A 19,601-nucleotide genomic window follows, 5' to 3' on the forward strand; every position below is an offset into this window, starting at 1 on the left:
GGAATGGCTATCAGGAAGATAGGCTCTCGGCAACAACCTCCCAGACTCTCAGTAATTATATCAGGATCCACTCGACATCATGGAGAGTTGAAGTAAATACTTCAGTTATTTTGATCAGGAAACGTAGCAATCACAGAATTTAAAAGATGGTAGGAATTTCAGCTGGACCCACTATGGCCATATCCATCTCACCGTTGACGTCCTTTATATAAACATCCCTTCAGGATTAATAACTGTTATGGGAAAATTTATTAGATGAGGAAACACAGGCACCATGGCCTATATATTCTGGTCTATGATTAGAAAGAGCTAAAGAGATAAAACAAAGGACACACTTGTATCATGACTGAAGACTCGTCTTCCATTGCATTTATTAACATCCATCATATGTGCAACATGACTTGATGAAATACCATTACAGTATAATGTATTTTGATCCACAATGATGACAGGGAGTATGTTGGATAACACAGACTCTGCAATTTCAAAACATGAAATACACTGCATTTCAATAATCATGCATTTCATGTTCTTCCTTATCCACTTTCACAGAGACAATCATCTACATCAAATATCAGCGTGGATGTAATGGCAGACAAGCTCTGCCTAAGGAGTACACACTTGGGGTCACATGACACCACTACATAGTTCTACAGTTTTACACTGACCTTACACAAGCTTTTGTTATATTCCATACATGACTGAGTTAGCTATCAGAACTAGATAATACCTTTTCTAAACATGCAATACTTCACAGAACAATTTCTAAACTTTGAAACCTAACCTGAAATAAAACTTTTCCAGGATTTTTTTTTCTTTTTTTAAAAATGTTTCCTCCTATCCTTCTGTTCCTGAGTATTAAACCAGGCCTAATAGTGGGAATTAAAAATGGCCGACATCATATAACTAGCCGCTATTGATTATGAAACATATTGAAATGAGTGGTAAGATGAGCAATGGTTTATATTTATATATATATATATGGAAGCAACCTAAAGAGATACAACATGCGATTTGAAAGTACCACGCTAAAAATAGGGTCCTGTACAACATTACTATAGACTGGTTGTGGAATGCCAATAACTTGACCAGAATCACCTCTTCATTGAGGCCAATCATCAGTTCTATTCATCGGAGTGGCATTATATTGTTTGTACTATTGTAACATCACCAGGAAAGCAGAAACGAAGTTATATATGTATAACTGTAAATAGGATAACTGTGAATTAATTAGGTATATAAGAAGAATCTGTCAGAAAGCAAAGCCTACAACTGTTTATTGTGATCTCCACTCTACTGGTAAAATGGAAATTACATCTTGACTTGTAATTTTTGTTTACCATTTTTTGTTCACATTTGTTAATTTTTCATGTCAGTAAAGTTCCATCTCATGATCATAATTGCAGTAATGTTGGGATTATCTATAATTTGATTATAATTGCAGAAATGTTGGGATTATCAATAATGTGAATAAATATCATCTGCCTCCTTTACTCAAACTTGCAAAAAAAAAAAAATCACATTTGGACATTTTCCACGTATTTAAGAGATTCTAGCGTATCTGAATTAGAAAATGATTTCTGAAATTATAAGTCAATTTTCCTCATGGAACCTCAAGGAATCTAGATCTGAAGTGATATATCATAACATACTAAAAAACACTTCACCCAGAGAGAAATTAAAGCAAAATCTTTAAATTATTTCTCTAAGAAAATTTCTTTGTAAATCTGGATTTAATTGGTCATAATAGTATGTTCAGAATAACAAAGTTTCAATTATTTTCTGTTGATTTTTCTTTTTCTTTTACAGACATGGTGTCTTCAAAAGTAGTAATTCTGTACTGGAAATTTAGATCATACCAATTTAGTAGCTTAAAGCTTCACTGAGTTGAGAATCATGTAATTTGCATATAGAATTGTTTTAAGAATAAGTGAAAATGTAAATTATTTTAAGGAAAAACATCACGCAATGTTAAATCCTTAAGTTCCATTAGACAATTTACATGTGACAGAAAAATATGGAAGTATTCTTCACATTTCAACTGTTTGGGAAACATATTGTTAGAAAATATGACATCTTCTCTGCTATGGATATTCCATTTTTGTTTCACTAAATCATCTATCGGTATAAGCAGAATGAAAAATTAGGGAAAAACATTTCCACTCATTTTGTGCAACGATCGACATACATTTAATTACAAAGATAGTTTGTATCACAAATAAATCATATAGGACTTCATAAAAATATATAAATGAAATGAAATGCAGGAGGTAAAATATATTGATGATACAGTTTTATTGTGCTGTATAAAAAAAATATTAATACCTAAATCAGAAGTATTGGACTATGTAGTCCTAATAGAAAGGTCATTAAATACAAGTTTTCTGTAGTATAGATGAAGTTTCTCCCATCTACATGGTACATGATAAATCAGAAGTATTGGACTGTGTAGTCCTAATAGAAAGGTCATTAAATACAAGTTTTCTGTAGTATAGATGAAGTTTCTCCCATCTACATGGTACATGATCAATCAGAAGTATTGGACTATGTAGTCCTAATAGAAAGGTCATTAAATACAAGTTTTCTGTAGTATAGATGAAGTTTCTCCCATCTACATGGTACATGATCAATCAGAAGTATTGGACTATGTAGTCCTAATAGAAAGGTCATTAAATACAAGTTTTCTGTAGTATAGATGAAGTTTCTCCCATCTACATGGTACATGATCAATCAGAAGTATTGGACTATGTAGTCCTAATAGAAAGGTCATTAAATACAAGTTTTCTGTAGTATAGATGAAGTTTCTCCCATCTACATGGTACATGATCAATCATGAGATCAACACTGAAAAGCTCTTCATCGTTGGACTGCTGCTTACAAAAGTCTTGCTACACAAGCTTGCTTAGACTTGACTGCACATGCTTATTTAGACTTGGCAAGACAAGCGTGCTATGACATTTTGGACTGCACAAGTTTGCTTAGACGGTTTTTGATCACATATGCTTGCTTAGACATTCCTTGCAGCACAAGCTTGCATGAGACTTGGCAGCAAAATCTTGCTTAGAAGTTTTTGTCTGCACAAGCTTGCTTAGATGTTCCTTGCGACACAAGCTCCCTTAGATCTATCTAATGTTGTCCTGAGGTGAAAGGAAAATGTTATTAAAGCCTACATGTTTGTAACAAATATGCTTACAACAAATTAGTGAACACATGGCAGTAAGGATCATTCCTTGATAAGGGCTCTATCATTTAAAAGATATATAAAAAATTTAATATATAGTGAATTTCACAAATAAATGTCTATAACTTCAAGGTTTGCCGTGATTAATAATATTATAGATAAAAATTCCTAGTCAAATAAGTGGTGGCTGAAAGGTATCCCCGTCACATCCTTATAATGTCTTCTAGCCCTGTGACAATGTTATCATGATGACCTATGTCTAGCCCTGTGATATTGTTGTCATGATGACCTATGTCTAGTCCTATGACAGTGCTGTCATGGTGACCAGCTGTGTCTGGATAAGCCAGAGCAGCTATTGGTAGACTCCCAATATAAATTACAGGGATGATTGGGTGGAACAGTTGCAACACATTTATCTTCCATCTAAACATTTGGGGTTTGATTCCTTGAGCGGATGTGAAAATGTATGGGGTCACCTACACAATGACATGGTTTTCTTCGGGCACCGTTTCTCTCCCACAGTAAAACCAGTTGTTTGCAAATGTTGCGAAGTAAATAAAGTTGTCTTTTTTTTACCAATTAAATCATCAAATGATGTGTTGTTTATCATGATCTCATTGATAAAATGTGTGAAAATACATAAATTTAAGTACATTTGTCTCTTCTGATTTAAAATAAAACTATAATCTTTTAAATAAATCATAAATGTAGGTGTATAGTAATAGCTTAGAAATGTTTGGTTCAAATTGCTTAAGGATGTATGAAAGACAGGTCTGATCATAGAAAAGGCATAAGTTACTAAAAGATAATTCCAAAATATCTTTCCTTTGTAGACATTTTAATATCTATAGTACTACTTACAAGTGTTTTCTTTGGGTGTTGCTATAAACTGAATGGTTGATATTTTGAACAATTTTTTACTTGTGAACTATATTGTGTGTAGCAGACAGTAAATAGCATTAACACCTTCAATGTTTACTGTATTTACTTTATAACTCTGGCTGTCTTGCTAAAATTCCATAACTTCTTGTAATAATTATCATCACAAATCACAGGTTTCAGTGCATCATTGGGTACATCAGATATTTCAGTTTGAATCTTGATCTTGAGAATATGTTTTCAGTAAAAATTAAAAAAAAAAAATTAAAAAACAGCAACCCCCTCTTATTTCACCCTGAAATATATAATAATTCTATCAAAGCAGAAAGTGTTGTAAAAACATAAATTCCAGAACATTTTAACTGTAGGATTAAAGCCATTTTTCTAAATGTTCTTTTTTTGACTGCTGTGCAGTTTCAAACGTGGAAATAAATTGAAATTACTTTCTGCTTATTATCCCAGTCCCAGTATCATTATATTACATTTCAGTCAACAAACAGGAAGAGGATATTTCTTGAAAACAAGATTGCCATCCGCCCCTCCATATTTAACAGTAGTAAAAAAATTACTGCAGCAGATAATTAACCTTTCAATGAATCATCACCAGAAGAAAAGTTAAGTTTGAATAACCTGACCCTCATACATCCTTAAACTTGATAAATTACATACATGATACATAGCATCAGAAAGATGGTAAAACCTGTAACAAAAGTAACAACAGCCGGAACCATGATAAAACAGAGTAACAGTAGTACAAGTAACAGAACTAATTGGACATCTATCTAAGTGTTTTAAGCAGCACAAACTGACAAAGTTTTAACACAAAAACTATAATGAAGCATTAACTTACAAGACATGTTTAGCACAGCAAAGACATCACAATGGAATTTCTCTAACTTATACCAACATTTGTATATCAACTGACTCTAAAATATAAACTTTTCAGTTCAGTATAAATAATTAACTGTAAGCTATAACATGTACACATCTTTAAAACTCTTCACAGAGAAAATCACACATGCTTATCATATATTCTTCAAATATAAATGTTGATAGATCATCACGTCTGCTGTACTGAACTTGAAGTCAAATATCCTAGTACACACACTGCTCTGCAGTTGCCCATCCTGTGTCAAAACACTGGACAATCATGAACTATTTGCACTTTCCCCATTCAGTCTACAAATCCCCTCTACAGGTTACACTTTTCAAAAGTAAATAAATGTACACATTCTGATCAATTCAACATGCATTCATATCCAATATTTTCTAGCAAGTGAAGAAAAATCAAAATGTCTGAAAATAAAAACCATGAGACTCTTGCAGAATCTGATTTAAACAATTTTCCCAGAGAAAGTGAGACCAATCCAAATTGTCCTATCATATGCTAAATCAAACATGACCTTGCCAGAGATCAATTCAAGGCAAGATCTGATAGGACCAGGTGCAACCTTGCAGAGACCAATTCATGGCTTGGTCTGGTATACTATCAGTGCTTGTGGTACTTGGCTGATGAGTGAGCACTGTGCTGGAAGTAGCTGCGATTGTTGTCTCGGTGTCTATGTTCACTATGATAGCTGTGAAAATGAGGACCGTTGGAAGGTTTGTGGTGAGACCCGTTGGTGCCATTGTTGTAACCATTGTAGGAGCTCCCATCATAAGACCCTTTCCACTGGAGAAAACAAAACAAAATAAAACAAATAAAAAATACTGACCATTCCATCGCAGGGAAATACAGTTTGTACAGTCAATCAATCTTTAATTCTGTTCATGCTATTAATCTCAAAATCATTTAAAAGACAATGAAAGAGCTCTGCCCATCACAACAAACAAGCTTATTCAGACACTTGAACACTGTTGTAAACTTTAAGTATGAAAGCAGTGGCTTAGGCAGTCTCCAACTTCTTAAAACCCAGAATCTGAGGACATAATCAATCACTTACTAGTATAGTAGAATGTCTCTCCTGACCACAACAGTTTACAAGTCAAATACAGGTATTACAAGATTGCACTACTTACTCTATTCCTGTCTTGGTTGCGTTCATCTTGCATTCTTTGGAAGTTGTTATTGGGCAAGAAATCAAAGTCAGCATAATGCTTTTTCACTTTTTTCACCTGAAATATGACAATAAAACTGAAAATTGATAACAGATAGCAATACCAGAATCAGAAATTAAGTTAAAAACAGATAACATTATCTTGAGTTCCCTATTATATCAGACTTTACTAAGTAACAAGTTCCTTGTTATATCAGACTTTACTATGTAACAAGTTCCCTGTTATATCAGACTTTGCTAAGTAACAAGTTCCCTATTATATCAGGCTTTACTAAGTAACAAGTTCCTTGTTATATCAGACTTTACTAAGTAACAAGTTCCTTGTTATATCAGACTTTACTATGTAACAAGTTCCTTATTATATCAGACTTTACTAAGTAACAAGTTCCCTGTTATATCAGGCTTTACTAAGTAACAAGTTCCCTATTATATCAGACTTTACTAAGTAACAAGTTCCCTGTTATATCAGACTTTACTTGTAACAACTACTTTGCTGTAACAAGTTCCTTATTATATCAGACTTTACTAAGTAACAAGTTCCCTGTTATATCAGGCTTTACTAAGTAACAAGTTCCCTATTATATCAGACTTTACTAAGTAACAAGTTCCCTGTTATATCAGACTTTACTATGTAACAAGTTCCCTGTTATATCAGACTTTACTAAGTAACAAGTTCCCTGTTATATCAGACTTTACTAAGTAACAAGTTCCCTATTATATCAGACTTTACTAAGTAACAAGTTCCTTGTTATATCAGACTTTACTATGTAACAAGTTCCCTGTTATATCAGACTTTACTAAGTAACAAGTTCCCTATTATATCAGGCTTTACTAAGTAACAAGTTCCTTGTTATATCAGACTTTACTAAGTAACAAGTTCCCTATTATATCAGGCTTTACTAAGTAACAAGTTCCCTGTTATATCAGACTTTACTAAGTAACAAGTTCCCTATTATATCAGACTTTACTAAGTAACAAGTTCCCTATTATATCAGACTTAACTAAGAAACAAATTCCCTGTTATATCAGGCTTTACTAAGTAACAAGTTCCCTGTTATATCAGACTTTACTAAGTAACAAGTTCCCTATTATATCAGACTTTACTAAGTAACAAGTTCCCTATTATATCAGACTTTACTAAGTAACAAGTTCCCTATTATATCAGACTTTACTAAGTAACAAGTTCCCTATTATATCAGACTTTACTAAGTAACAAGTTCCCTATTATATCAGACTTTACTAAGTAACAAGTTCCCTATTATATCAGACTTTACTAAGTAACAAGTTCCCTATTATATCAGACTTTACTAAGTAACAAGTTCCCTATTATATCAGACTTTACTTAGTAACAAGTTCCCTGTTATATCAGACTTTACTTAGTAACAAGTTCCCTGTTATATCAGACTTTACTAAGTAACAAGTTCCCTGTTATATCAGACTTTACTAAGTAACAAGTTCCCTATTATATCAGGCTTTACTAAGTAACAAGTTCCCTATTATATCAGACTTCACTAAGTAACAAGTTCCCTATTATATCAGGCTTTACTAAGTAACAAGTTTCCTATCATATCAGACTTCACTGAGTAACAAGTTCCCTATTATATCAGGCTTTACTATGTAACAAGTTCCCTGTTATATCAGACTTTACTAAGTAACAAGTTCCCTGTTATATCAGACTTTACTAAGTAACAAGTTCCCTATTATATCAGGCTTTACTAAGTAACAAGTTCCCTGTTATATCAGGCTTTACTAAGTAACAAGTTCCCTGTTATATCAGGCTTTACTAAGTAACAAGTTCCCTATTATATCAGGCTTTACTAAGTAACAAGTTCCCTATTATATCAGACTTTACTAAGTAACAAGTTCCCTGTTATATCAGGCTTTACTAAGAAACAAGATTCCTATTACATAAGACTTTACTAAGTAACAAACTTCACATATCAACATATGTTTCAAGATCTCTTAGTTTTCTTTAAACTTTATAAAAACATTGATGTCCAAACCACAATGGCTACTGGTATCCATCTTAATTAAGCTCAAAATGTAACAGACATGTTCATAAGTTTCAAGGTTCTTTCAGATGTTCTTCAATAATGGCAATAACAAATTTTAATGCCAAAATCTGAAATATTGCCAGTTAAACTCAAAATGTGACATTCATAACTAGGATCCATACTGAACATGTTCATAAAGCATAAAAAATAGTGGTTACAAGAAATTGTTTATGGCACGGAAAGACCAGACAAGAATGATTACAAATGTCCACAATTTGATGATTAATTTTGCTAAAAATCAGGTTCTTTTCATTGTACAACAGAAAAAGTATGTCTTGTAAGTATCTGCTCCTAAAAAGGATTTCAAAAGATTCTAAGTATCTGCTCCTTAAAAGGATTTCAAAAGATTCTCAAAATTTTGTTCTCTTCAAATAAACATAGGATAACAACTTTTAATTTGTTAATGTAAAGATCAGATTTTGGTGACAACAATTTCCATTCTGACATCTGATTTGATTATCATTATCAACATCGGTGGTACAATACAAACCTTTCCCCTGTCAAATTCTTCATCATAGGCATCTGTCCAGGGACGTTTCTTTTCCCTCTCACGATCAGCCTCGAGGTCCAGAGAACTTTTACCACCATTCCAGGATGCCACTGTAAAAGGATCAACCCAATATTAAGTCTCTCAAACTAAAACAGAAATATAACTCCAAATTTCAATGATTTTAAAAAGTTATTGTTTTGTAATGACAAGCTTACCTGAAGAGCCATAAACGTGGTGAGCCGATTTTTCAAGCTCATCTGCCACTCGTGACTTTTTCGAGCCATCCCAGGAATTACCAGATCGAGCATCACCCCCAGGGCCATTATTGGGTCGTTTGTAACCATCTTTGATGTGATGATCCCAGCTTTGTACAGGAACTGTCAATATTAAGTCTTCAAAATATCAGGAAATTATTACAGAAATTTTTTTTTTAGTTCTGCGTACTGACTTCAATTTAAATAAAAACATTTTTTCTATATCTATATTGCTGAACATACTGTTGTTGGGGTAAATATGTGGTTGTCCTGGTAGCTCAAATGATTAAATATCGTGCATGTCTACAGGCGTACAACACACCTTTTCTGCCATATGAATTTGAAGTGCTGTAGAATTGTTTGTTAGGTATCTAATTTAATGCGATCTTTACTGACAGAAAGCATAATGAAATATTACCAACTATACAATGTCACCTTACACTTCTGTCAAATAATACTTACCAATAATCAAAATAGATAAAAAAAACTTTTGCAAATACAAACATCACTCAAGAAAAAACTTGCCATTACCTTTGTTGTCGCTGATCTTTTCATCTCCACTGGCACCTTTAAGGGAATCTTTAGTCTTCTCCACCCAAACAAACTCCTGGCTATCCTCAGACTCGCTTTCTGACTTTTTATGAGGTGTCTCTTCCTCTCTATTTACGAACTTCTTCTTATCTTTACCATAATCATTAAATTTGAATTCCTTCTTTAGTTTGTGTTTCTTTTTCTTGTGCTTTTTGACGCGGCCTGAGCTATCACTATCATGTACAAGTTCTTGATACTTGATATCTTTGTGCTCTTTTTTGTGCTTCTTGTGTTTTTTATGTTTTTTGTGAGTAGATTGTTTGCCCTCTGAACACACAAAGCTCTCAGAAAGGAGGCTCTGTTTGTCTGGTATATCGACTATTTTGTCATCTATGACCTCACCACTCTGTTTGGATGCAGACGGCACCAACTTTGAATTAAAATTGGACAACTGCAAAGTTTCAGTCCTATAAGAATCATCTGATTTATCATGCACCATTTTATGTTCCTCAGCAGACGTTTCTAAAGTCTGTCTTGTGTCAGGTGAAGACACAGAGGGTCTGCCATTACCATCTTTCTGATCTTCTGAACAATTTCCCAACCTTTCATTCTCTTGTACCTTCCAACCTGGGAACTGTCTCTCGGGCACTTTCGGATACACAGTCATGTCCTTGTTGCCCATCACTGTCCATTCTGTAGTGGAGTTCACACTGTCACGACTGGAAGATGAACCGACTGATGGACTGGGAGCAGAGTCCTGATTAAACACTTGCCAGTTTGTTGTGGAATTCACCTTTGAACTCCCTGCAGGCACCAGGTTTGTTACACAAGATATGCCAGGATTATCCCCGAGTATTCGTTTCCCTGGGCTGAATGCTGACTTATCATTGAACTTTAATGTCAGGTCCTTTGATGGACTAACCATAAGATTGAGACCATCTAGTCGATGGTTTTTACTATCTCCATGGCCTTTGGTGTCCAACAAATTGGCATTTCCTGGCACAGATGTTGTGGCATTTAACTTCTTGTCAAATACAACAGCAGAATCGTCCAAATGTCTTTTGATGTTTTTCTGAGGAAAAAGATGCAGACCAACCTTCTTTTCCTCTTTTTTCAGACTAGATGATTTAGTTTCTGTTTTCTTAACTTTTGTGTAACTAATGGTATTTTCAGAATCTGACTCGCTGTCATCACCGTACGGTACTAACAATGATTTCACCTGATCTGAATCTTTTACTATCTTTGATTTACCATTTGGCGATTTTTCAAATGTCGTAACTTTGCCATTTTTTATCTGCATGACAATTCTGGGCTTGTCTTCTGTTACAGTTTGCTGTTTGACAGGAGTCTGTGGTTTGATGCCAAATGCTACACGATCGCGTTTGTCAGGTAATGGGGTACTTAGAGATAGCGCTGAAGTCGACTTTTGCACATGAGTAGAGGAGGACAATGATGAGGAACTGTTGCTTTTTCTTGCCACACTAGATCCAAGGTCACTGCTTGGCCCACCTTAAAAAGGAAAAAAATGTTTGGAAAACACTTTTTAATCTAATTACAATTATCTTGGATACATGTAATAATGATGGTTTATGTCTAATGTCTTCATCCTTTAGTAATCACTAAGTAAAATACTGGTACACAGGGTTTTCCATAATTTTGTTAGAAGTAGGCTGTGTAGTGAAAGTAGGAGGCTAGTGGAGCAAGCCAACCCGAGCCGCAATGCGGCGAGTTGGGAGTAGCCTGTCGTGTACATGTAGTAGTGTACAGAACATTATTACGGAACTGGATTGGTGTAGGTGGCCACATGATCAAAGTAGCCGGTCAAATTGGCCGGCGACCGGCTCTTATGGAAAATCCTTGGTACAATATAATCAGTTCTTTTGAAGCAATACATGTAATACCTGTTGGCTAGTTTTTCAGATCAAGAAATCAAACTGAAACATTACAGTATGTTGTTACAAGTTTAATAACACTTATCAACAAAAACAAAAGATATCTAATAAACATTGATTTTTTTAAACAAGAATACTCACTGAGAACTCCATTGACTTTGAATTTCTTGTTAATGGTGTGGTTTCGAGGCAGACTAGGACCAATCACAGGGGTCTAGCAAAAAGGAAACATATTATTAACTTTTGCTTACACATTAAGTGTCTAAATAAACGCCCAAAGTAGAAAATAAAATGCACATGAATGAAATTAGATTAAGGAAGCTAATAACAGGACAATATCCATCTTTCTGTCATCAATCCAATATCAACATTTTATACAGCAATTACTTTGTAGAAGTTGTAAAATGAATTCCAAACGCAAAAATTGAAAACTAAAACTTGCATAATCAAACCATGACCTACCTTGTTATTTATTGGTCTCGGTACAGATTTTGATGATATGAGAGAAGGCTTGGATTTAATGTAGAAAAGTAAATATGCTTCACAAGATAGAACCCGTGTAGCACTGACTTGTTGTACCTGTGAACAGAACATCAGTATTAACATCTAACTATGTTTTAACATCCATGTTCAACATCTGAATCTATGGATAAAATGAAATACTGTGAAATAATGAGTTGATATATTTGATTTAGTGTTTCAAGTGAAAGGACAATGCTTTTATGGTGTTCATCAACACACGTACCATGGAGTCATTCATGCAGTACCATATCTGACTTGGAGATTTCACATAGCAGTAGTAATGACCAGAGTTACAGCTGTAACCAGAGTGGACCAATACAGCATACAGTTGGTATATCACTTTTTCTCCCTAAAAGCAAAAGAAAACTGATTTATATCCAAAATGAACATCCTGGCCTACAATCTCCATTGCACTTAAGGTTAAGAGAATTAAAGTTGATGACAAAATTTGATCTTATTATGTCAAGGTCTGTTGCAGTCAAGTATCCAACCCCTGGACTTCAGGTATTGTTTAGACTTATCACTTAGATTGATTGTAAATGGAGGCATGTTTACATAGGGTGAATTTCAACTGCTGTTATATCCGTAACAATGTACGATATTGTCTTGAGCATTTCTCAAATAAGTTAATCATTGCTATATCTGTATATAAAGAATAAGTTTTCTCTTGGTTTTTTTTTTGTGAAGGTAGCGTATAATGGGGCTTCAACGCTTTATTTTGAGATGTTAGATCAATGAATATATCAGTAATTCTGAGCTCTCCAACTTACCTGTCTATTGCTCATATAAGGACGCAGATTAAGTTTTTCTGGGAACTGAATGTGCCGACTCACTTTACCCATCAATCTGTTGTAGTCAAACCTAGGAATAAATTCCACATTTAATAAGAAGTTGTCAACAATTACCAGATAGAAAAAGTTATTCCATCTGTTACAGCAAATTTATGTCCACTGATAACCAGTCTACTTAAATTATAGTTATTCTAAAGCAAAGTGGAATTATCTGCAACATCAAACAACACAACAAAATGAAGATTGAACACTTACCTTTTCAATGAAATTGTTAATATGTTAGGTGCCTTGTGAATTGAAAACCTTTTGTGAGCTGGAACTTTCTGTTTGCATCTAGAATGAAGATAAGACATTGATAATTTGGTGTCTCAATCCTAAATCAATGCTATACATATCCTCTTTTATCAAAATTCATAAGTTGCGTAAATATTTAACAGACCAAGTAGATAATACTCACTTTGTACACATGTATGCATTGTCATTATCCAATGTCTCTGGATGCACATACTTCTCCAAAGCTTTCTCCAGGGTTTGTACAGCCTGTTGTTTAAACAATTCTTATTATTATTATTAATAGGTTAACAGCCCATCAACACATAAAAGGTCATAAGGGCCATCAACCGGTGAAACACAGTGATTCTAAATAAGAGGTATTTTCCTAATGTAAGAAAAAATCAAACTGGAACAGAACACACTTTAGTGCCAGTCATATTGTTGAAAAGTTTTGCTACATTTATCAGTTAAATTAAACACATCCTCAAAGGTAGCTATGTATCATAAATGATTCTATGGTTATATTTTGTAGGGTTGGGCAGCATTGTATACAGAAGAGGAATCAGTGTTTAAATTGAAGCAGATTTAAAAAAGAATCAAAAAGGAACAGATTTAGTTTGGACATCTTCAAAATTAACTTCTTTCTCACCTTAATATCCAAGCTGACGTCCAAGAAGGGGTCGTATGTATTTGACATCTCCTTACATCGCATACACTGAACTGAATAGGAAATAAATTGAGATGCATATTATTATCAAATTAAAGGCTGAAATGTACCATTTACAGAGTCAAAGTTACCAGTTTAAATTCCCCATGGATATCAAAATATAAACACTGTCCAAAATTTATAACTTATAAAAACCATTTTACATACAAAATATATATTTACCCGACATTCTTTTGAAATATCAGATACATGAAAATTACAAAATTTATTGAAATAAATTACAAACTTTATAGAATTATGGGAGCAAATGTACCTTCTCATCTAGATTTTGACCATTTTTTATCACTTTGGATATTCCTCTCGGTACAACTTCAAGGATGAAACAGCTGTATGCTGCCTTATCTATCTCTAATGTTTTCTATTCTACATTTATATTGAAAGGTGCTATTCACTGTGAGTCTTTAGTACAATTCTTATAAACATACCTTGACTTCTGAGAAATCCTCCAAATATTTGGTTGACAACTGTTGTTTCCTTGCTGAACTTGTCTAATCTGTAACATACAGAAAATATAAAGTCTCAATGTAGCTGATTAAGCACTGGTTAAAACATTACCACAAAATTCAAGAGATAAGAATTTGCCATTTAAAATAATGTTTCAAACAGACTCGTTCATTCATTGTTTCCACATTTTCATTCTAATTGACTCACTTGTTATGTCCATTGAGACATGACCGCTGCATTGCATCGACCACGTATCTCAGGAACTCATGAGCATCCTCCTGACGACCCCAGTGCATGTGCTTTGCTATCACTACAAAGAAAGGCTCATACTATGTAGTTTCAAACAGGTGGGTTTTTTTTACACATGTTAGTGTTTATTTCAAATACAGAGGCTCTAATATGACTTTCCATTTTACATGAAATGTTTGTATTTGAAATAATTCCAAGAAAAATCATAAGAACAAAGTTTTACAAATCTCATTGAGACAATTTTCTGATGTCTTCAATGTAGATCTAAACTGCATCTTTTAGAAGTTCTTTTGGCTAAATAGAGCACAAATATTCTGTGAGTGCATTTTGAAAATAAAAAACAAATGGCATTCACAAAAGTTATACCAGTGTTTTGTGCCTGGATCAGTGATTTGGTAACATGGTTACATTAGTCATAAGCTTGAATGAAATAACTTATTTGTATGTTATATTTAATTAAAAAGACCAGTAGTACAGATGAACTGTATGTGTATGTGGAGCCTGTAATATGCAGGTAAAATGTATACTTCAGCAGTGTACTGAAGAGTTCATTTATTGTCATGTATGAAGATGGTTAAAAAAAAACCTTCAATCACTAGCAAGTATTCAGACTTTCTTGAAAAGGCCATCTTTGGATTTCAGCAAACATAGTGTAATAGAAATTTTAAATGTCATAAAAGGACAAAGTCCTAAAAGTAAATTCAAGCCAGTTTCACGGGGGCTAACTAGCCCTTTTTCATGCTAAACACAGAAGCTTGTCTAGAAAATTATCTATGGAATGGGAAAATACAGTTAAGTATCCATCCACATGTTTGTGTAAATTTCAGATCCATCCCTCTCCACCTCCCCTTTCTTTTCAGTGAACAGGTAATGGACTCATCCAAGTCTGTGTTCTGAACAAGTCCATCAAAACATTTGTGGATATGGATGATATGAAATAAGCAGGTCAATACATATAAAATTTCATACTTATATTTGAAGCCTTCAGATGCATGTTATAGATAAACAGGTAATTAACTATCAAATGAAAGTTTCACCTCATATTTTCAACTTTGAGGGTTTTCACCTCATTACATTAAATAATATCTGGAACACTGCATCTGAAGATATCTTTGCAACCTGCATGCAAGAGCTCAATTTGTTTTGTTATGAGTGTAGTAAGATAGAACCTGAGACAGAAAGATAGGTTAACATAATTAACGGGTTCTACTGAACTGGCCATGTAACAGAACTTACTTCTCAGTTTCTGTAATACAGATTGTGGCTTAATGGCATTTCCTGAGTTTTCATAACAACGCTTAACATGACGCTGCAGTTCACACATCATGCAAAATCCTGCTTGTTTGCCTGAAATATGTAAAGGATTCATGTGGCATTATCCAGCATAAACATTTCCTGTGTACAACTATCACATGTTCTAGCCGTGGATAATCCTCCTGACCAGAAATCACTATTAATGAGAGCATGGCAGACTCTGTCATATTTAAACACAATTAATACTGGACCCAAAATTCCCAAAAGGATTTTCTCACAAAATATCATCAGCCTAGTGTTGTTAATGAGTGCATGACATATTCTACAAATGTTCTTAACAGTGACAAAATTTTATTGTTTATCGCTTTTGCTACCTTATAATCAACCCAAGTCATTTTGAAGCATTGATTTTTTTTTAATTTTATAGTTTAAACCAATACATCACTAAACACTTGAAGGTTACTTTTGAAATCAAGTGCAAGATACATTAGTAAGAATGGTACTAACACATAGTACTGTGTTCATTGCTAAGGCAGAAGTTGACAAGAGGAGCTGTGTATGTGAGGCACTGGAGAGTGGAGTTTAGGAAGCAGGTGTTCCCCATGTTCACCAAACCTGCCCCAATTTTCTGCATCTTCCTCCATTCCAACTGAACTTTCTCCTCTGGGTACAAAACAACTTTTGGTGTTGGTAGGGAGTCTCCGTCTCCTTCACCATTCATTCTGGAACCTGAAGTAAATTAAACTCAATTAATACATATACATACAGATCCTGTTGATTTCATATTCCACTACCAGGAAATCTGCAGTTGTGATCAGCTCTATAGAAGAGCGAGCTGATAACAACATCTTTCAATTTTCATATTTGCATTGGAACACTCTTAGGGTTTTATGAATCTAATATATGTTTATCTAATATCATCATTATTTTTTTAAATTCTGTAAGCTTAAACTCATTTTTTTTTAATTTTAAAAGTTTCTCTTGTTCATATTCAATCCTTATTTTAGATAAATTAATAAAATTTCTATGGATTATTATTTAATGCAAAACTAATTTCTGGCTTCCCACTTCACTAAACAGTTATATTAACTACAAAGAGCACAATTTCTCAATCTAAAACGATAGCCAACTCATTGCAACAACAATTTCATATTCAATCAATATCATTACTATCTGAGATAGAAATTAATAACCAGCTTATAATTCCTGATCATGGTGATCATTCTGAAAATGGACATACTATACATATTACTGTCATTTGGTTGTCATCCCTTAGTTACCTTCTTTCTGTTTATTACTGCCATTCTGCTCAGTAGAATATTTTTTACACTGATTCAGAGGTATATATTTAGCTCTCAAAGAGTCCACTTGCAGAGAATATGGCTTCTCTGCTGGTTTGAAATCAATCTTGTGCAAGAGGACTTGTTTGGAGGAGGATAGAAGTTGACTATCCAAGCTCTCCTCCCCAGCCAAGGAGGACTTCAGTGTCTCCTCAATTTGCCCTATATTTTCTGAAGAACTTGCAGGCATAGCATTGGTTAATCTGAAAGAATAAATCACTATAGTCAACATTTACACATAAATTGTGAACTCAACAACACACCCAGTGCATTGAAATACAATTAATTTAAATAATACATGTTCATGTCTGTCATTACAAGTGACATGTTCAACCTGTATACAGTATTTCAAAATCATATGGGGGTACACTGAAACTGTATTGTTCTGTTGATGTTACCACAATATAAAATCTATTATTTTCACATACAAAATAATTGAGATCGATCTTTAACCATTGCTTTCTGTATCATTTATTTACCTGAAAAAGATCCTGGTTTAAGGAATTATCACACTAACTTATGATATAATGTATGTAGAAAGACATAAAGGTATTTCTAAAATTACTTTAAAAAAAAAAGTTTTTTATTTACATATTATTGTGCAAACATGCAAAGCATTAAGAAATACCTGAAAACCTAGTGTAATAATGCAAAGGATGGGGAAGGGAAGGTGTTGAAAAGAGTTAAAATCATATCCCAAATTAGTCTTCTCATATATACAAATCATGCAATGGGAACAGCACGTAAAATACTCTTAGGATCTACCTGTAGTGCGAATAAAGGTTTTGACTAGAGTGATTACCTGTAGAGAGGTGGACAAGGATATAGTGCTATTCAATAATCGGATGAACAATTTTGTAGCAGAGCAATAACTAAATATATGTCCTATCCATCCGAAGGCTTGCCAAAATAGCAATATAAAGGGATTCAGTTATATCTGATACAGAGTAATACAGAAATATTGTGTAGTTCTTCTCTGAATACTTTCCAGGTGCTGGGTTGTATTATGTGGATAACGATCCTAGACAGGGCAAAATCAATCAAATTTAGGTCATTCTTAAGCTTTGTATGCAATGTTCTGAACTTTTTCATAATTTATTTTGATAGGTTGCGATGTAAAATTCTACAGACCTTTTTTGCTTTAGGAGAAATAATTGATGTGTTGATCCTATTTCAGATTTGCCTCCAATACAAGATATAATGAAACTACATTTAAGACTAACAAGGAAATTGAAAAAAATTATTTATCTTATTAGTTGTCGTTTCGTTCAATTTCATATCAAAATAAAATGATACTGATGTTCAAACATCGAATAATTGGATTATGAGACCTCGTGGTGGTGTACATGTGGATAACACTTTCTTGTGCGCATAAAACTGGAAACGGACAACAGGGTCAGCGGAATGTCCCAACTAGTTTCGTAGTTTTCACAGATAATGCTATTTATAATCATGTTACCATTTAAAATGATAGTATAATGATAAGCTTTTCAGAAAAAAGTTCTCGAAATAGGTCCCAATCGAATACACAGACAGACCTATAATCGAATGATAACAACATGGAACCCACATTGTTTCTGGCCACGAGACAGGGTACCGGTTGATAAAATTATTTTGTCTGAGGGAAGCCATGTAATGCTTTAGCTTAGTGTACCTGTATTTATATATACAAGTGATTAGTGGTGCCTTTAAAGTTAATTCCAAGGACATTAATACAAGGTCTGCATGTAAAATATATAAATATTACCTGCAACATCCAACACCGAGTAGATTTCGAATGCAACATCCGGGTATTCTTATGCGAGACCTTCCTTCGCATGCGCATGAAACGATATCCTGTTTTTATTGATGGGTGCGTTCGGTTTGGCATAGATAACTCATTCAGCAATTAAGAATAATATAAGATCAGTAGATCAGGTCCTAATGGCATTGCCTAACTGGTCAGGATATAAATGAAAACGGTCACTGTATTTTTTCAAGGCTTATGCATTGCATTCGAGAGTTTAGTTAACTCGGTAACAAAAAGAAGATCATATCATATGGCTTACGACAGGCCAGGGTGAAAACGAAACAGAATATTTGTTACGTAAGAGGACAATTATTACGAATGATTACTTAAAATATGCGATAACAATTCGAAATTTAGTTGTCAATAAGAAAAGTGCAAATGATATATAAAGAATATCAAGTATCTAAATGTATAAATGGAAACATAAAGAACTCAAGTGTTCATTTCAAATCAAGCACGGGGTATTGATGTGGTTAATTGTCAACTAAAACCATGCCGATCCAAATATAAATTCTAACGTAGCATACATCTTAGTTTTCTTTCTTTGATCTTACACATATTTTATAGACCAAAACTGGGAAGGGAGATTTTGTACAACTCTGCCTTACAGGTACAAATCTGCTTTACAGATACCATTCCTGTGATGATGAATGTGGATTATAGTTTACAATAAAATAATATATACATACTAGTACTGGATTTTGACAAATGTCTGTATATTCTGATAAGATGTTCTCAGACTGTGCAAACGTTCATCATTGTCAATTTCATGATTGAACAAAAAGACATTCCGGTTTGATATATTTTCAATTTCGTAAATGTCTTTTCATTGGAAAATATGGTAGCTCCGAACTCCAGGTGTGGTTTCACTTGA

The 19,601-nt window shown here is 33.8% G+C and overlaps 1 protein-coding gene across 1 annotated transcript; it reads right to left on the reverse strand.

Annotated features, from left to right (window-relative positions):
- Positions 1 to 335: 335 nt before the first annotated feature.
- Positions 336 to 18,715, reverse strand: LOC132547403 (ubiquitin carboxyl-terminal hydrolase 36-like). Its single transcript, XM_060211161.1, has 18 exons — positions 18,686 to 18,715; positions 16,879 to 17,141; positions 16,106 to 16,327; positions 15,581 to 15,691; positions 14,303 to 14,405; positions 14,077 to 14,144; positions 13,574 to 13,644; positions 13,109 to 13,191; positions 12,907 to 12,984; positions 12,631 to 12,721; positions 12,084 to 12,209; positions 11,801 to 11,917; positions 11,480 to 11,552; positions 9,447 to 10,955; positions 8,877 to 9,038; positions 8,662 to 8,771; positions 6,080 to 6,175; positions 336 to 5,732 (listed from the first exon to the last, which is right to left on the reverse strand). The coding sequence occupies exons 2-18, from the start codon at positions 17,126 to 17,128 to the stop codon at positions 5,550 to 5,552; spliced, it is 3,453 nt and encodes a 1,150-aa protein (XP_060067144.1). The 5' UTR covers positions 17,129 to 17,141; positions 18,686 to 18,715; the 3' UTR covers positions 336 to 5,549.
- Positions 18,716 to 19,601: the final 886 nt, after the last annotated feature.

The sequence above is a fragment of the Ylistrum balloti genome, unplaced genomic scaffold, assembly GCF_031769215.1.
Source record: "Ylistrum balloti isolate Yb309-2 unplaced genomic scaffold, AGI_CSIRO_Ybal_v1 Utg369954, whole genome shotgun sequence".
NCBI lineage: Eukaryota > Metazoa > Mollusca > Bivalvia > Pectinida > Pectinidae > Ylistrum > Ylistrum balloti.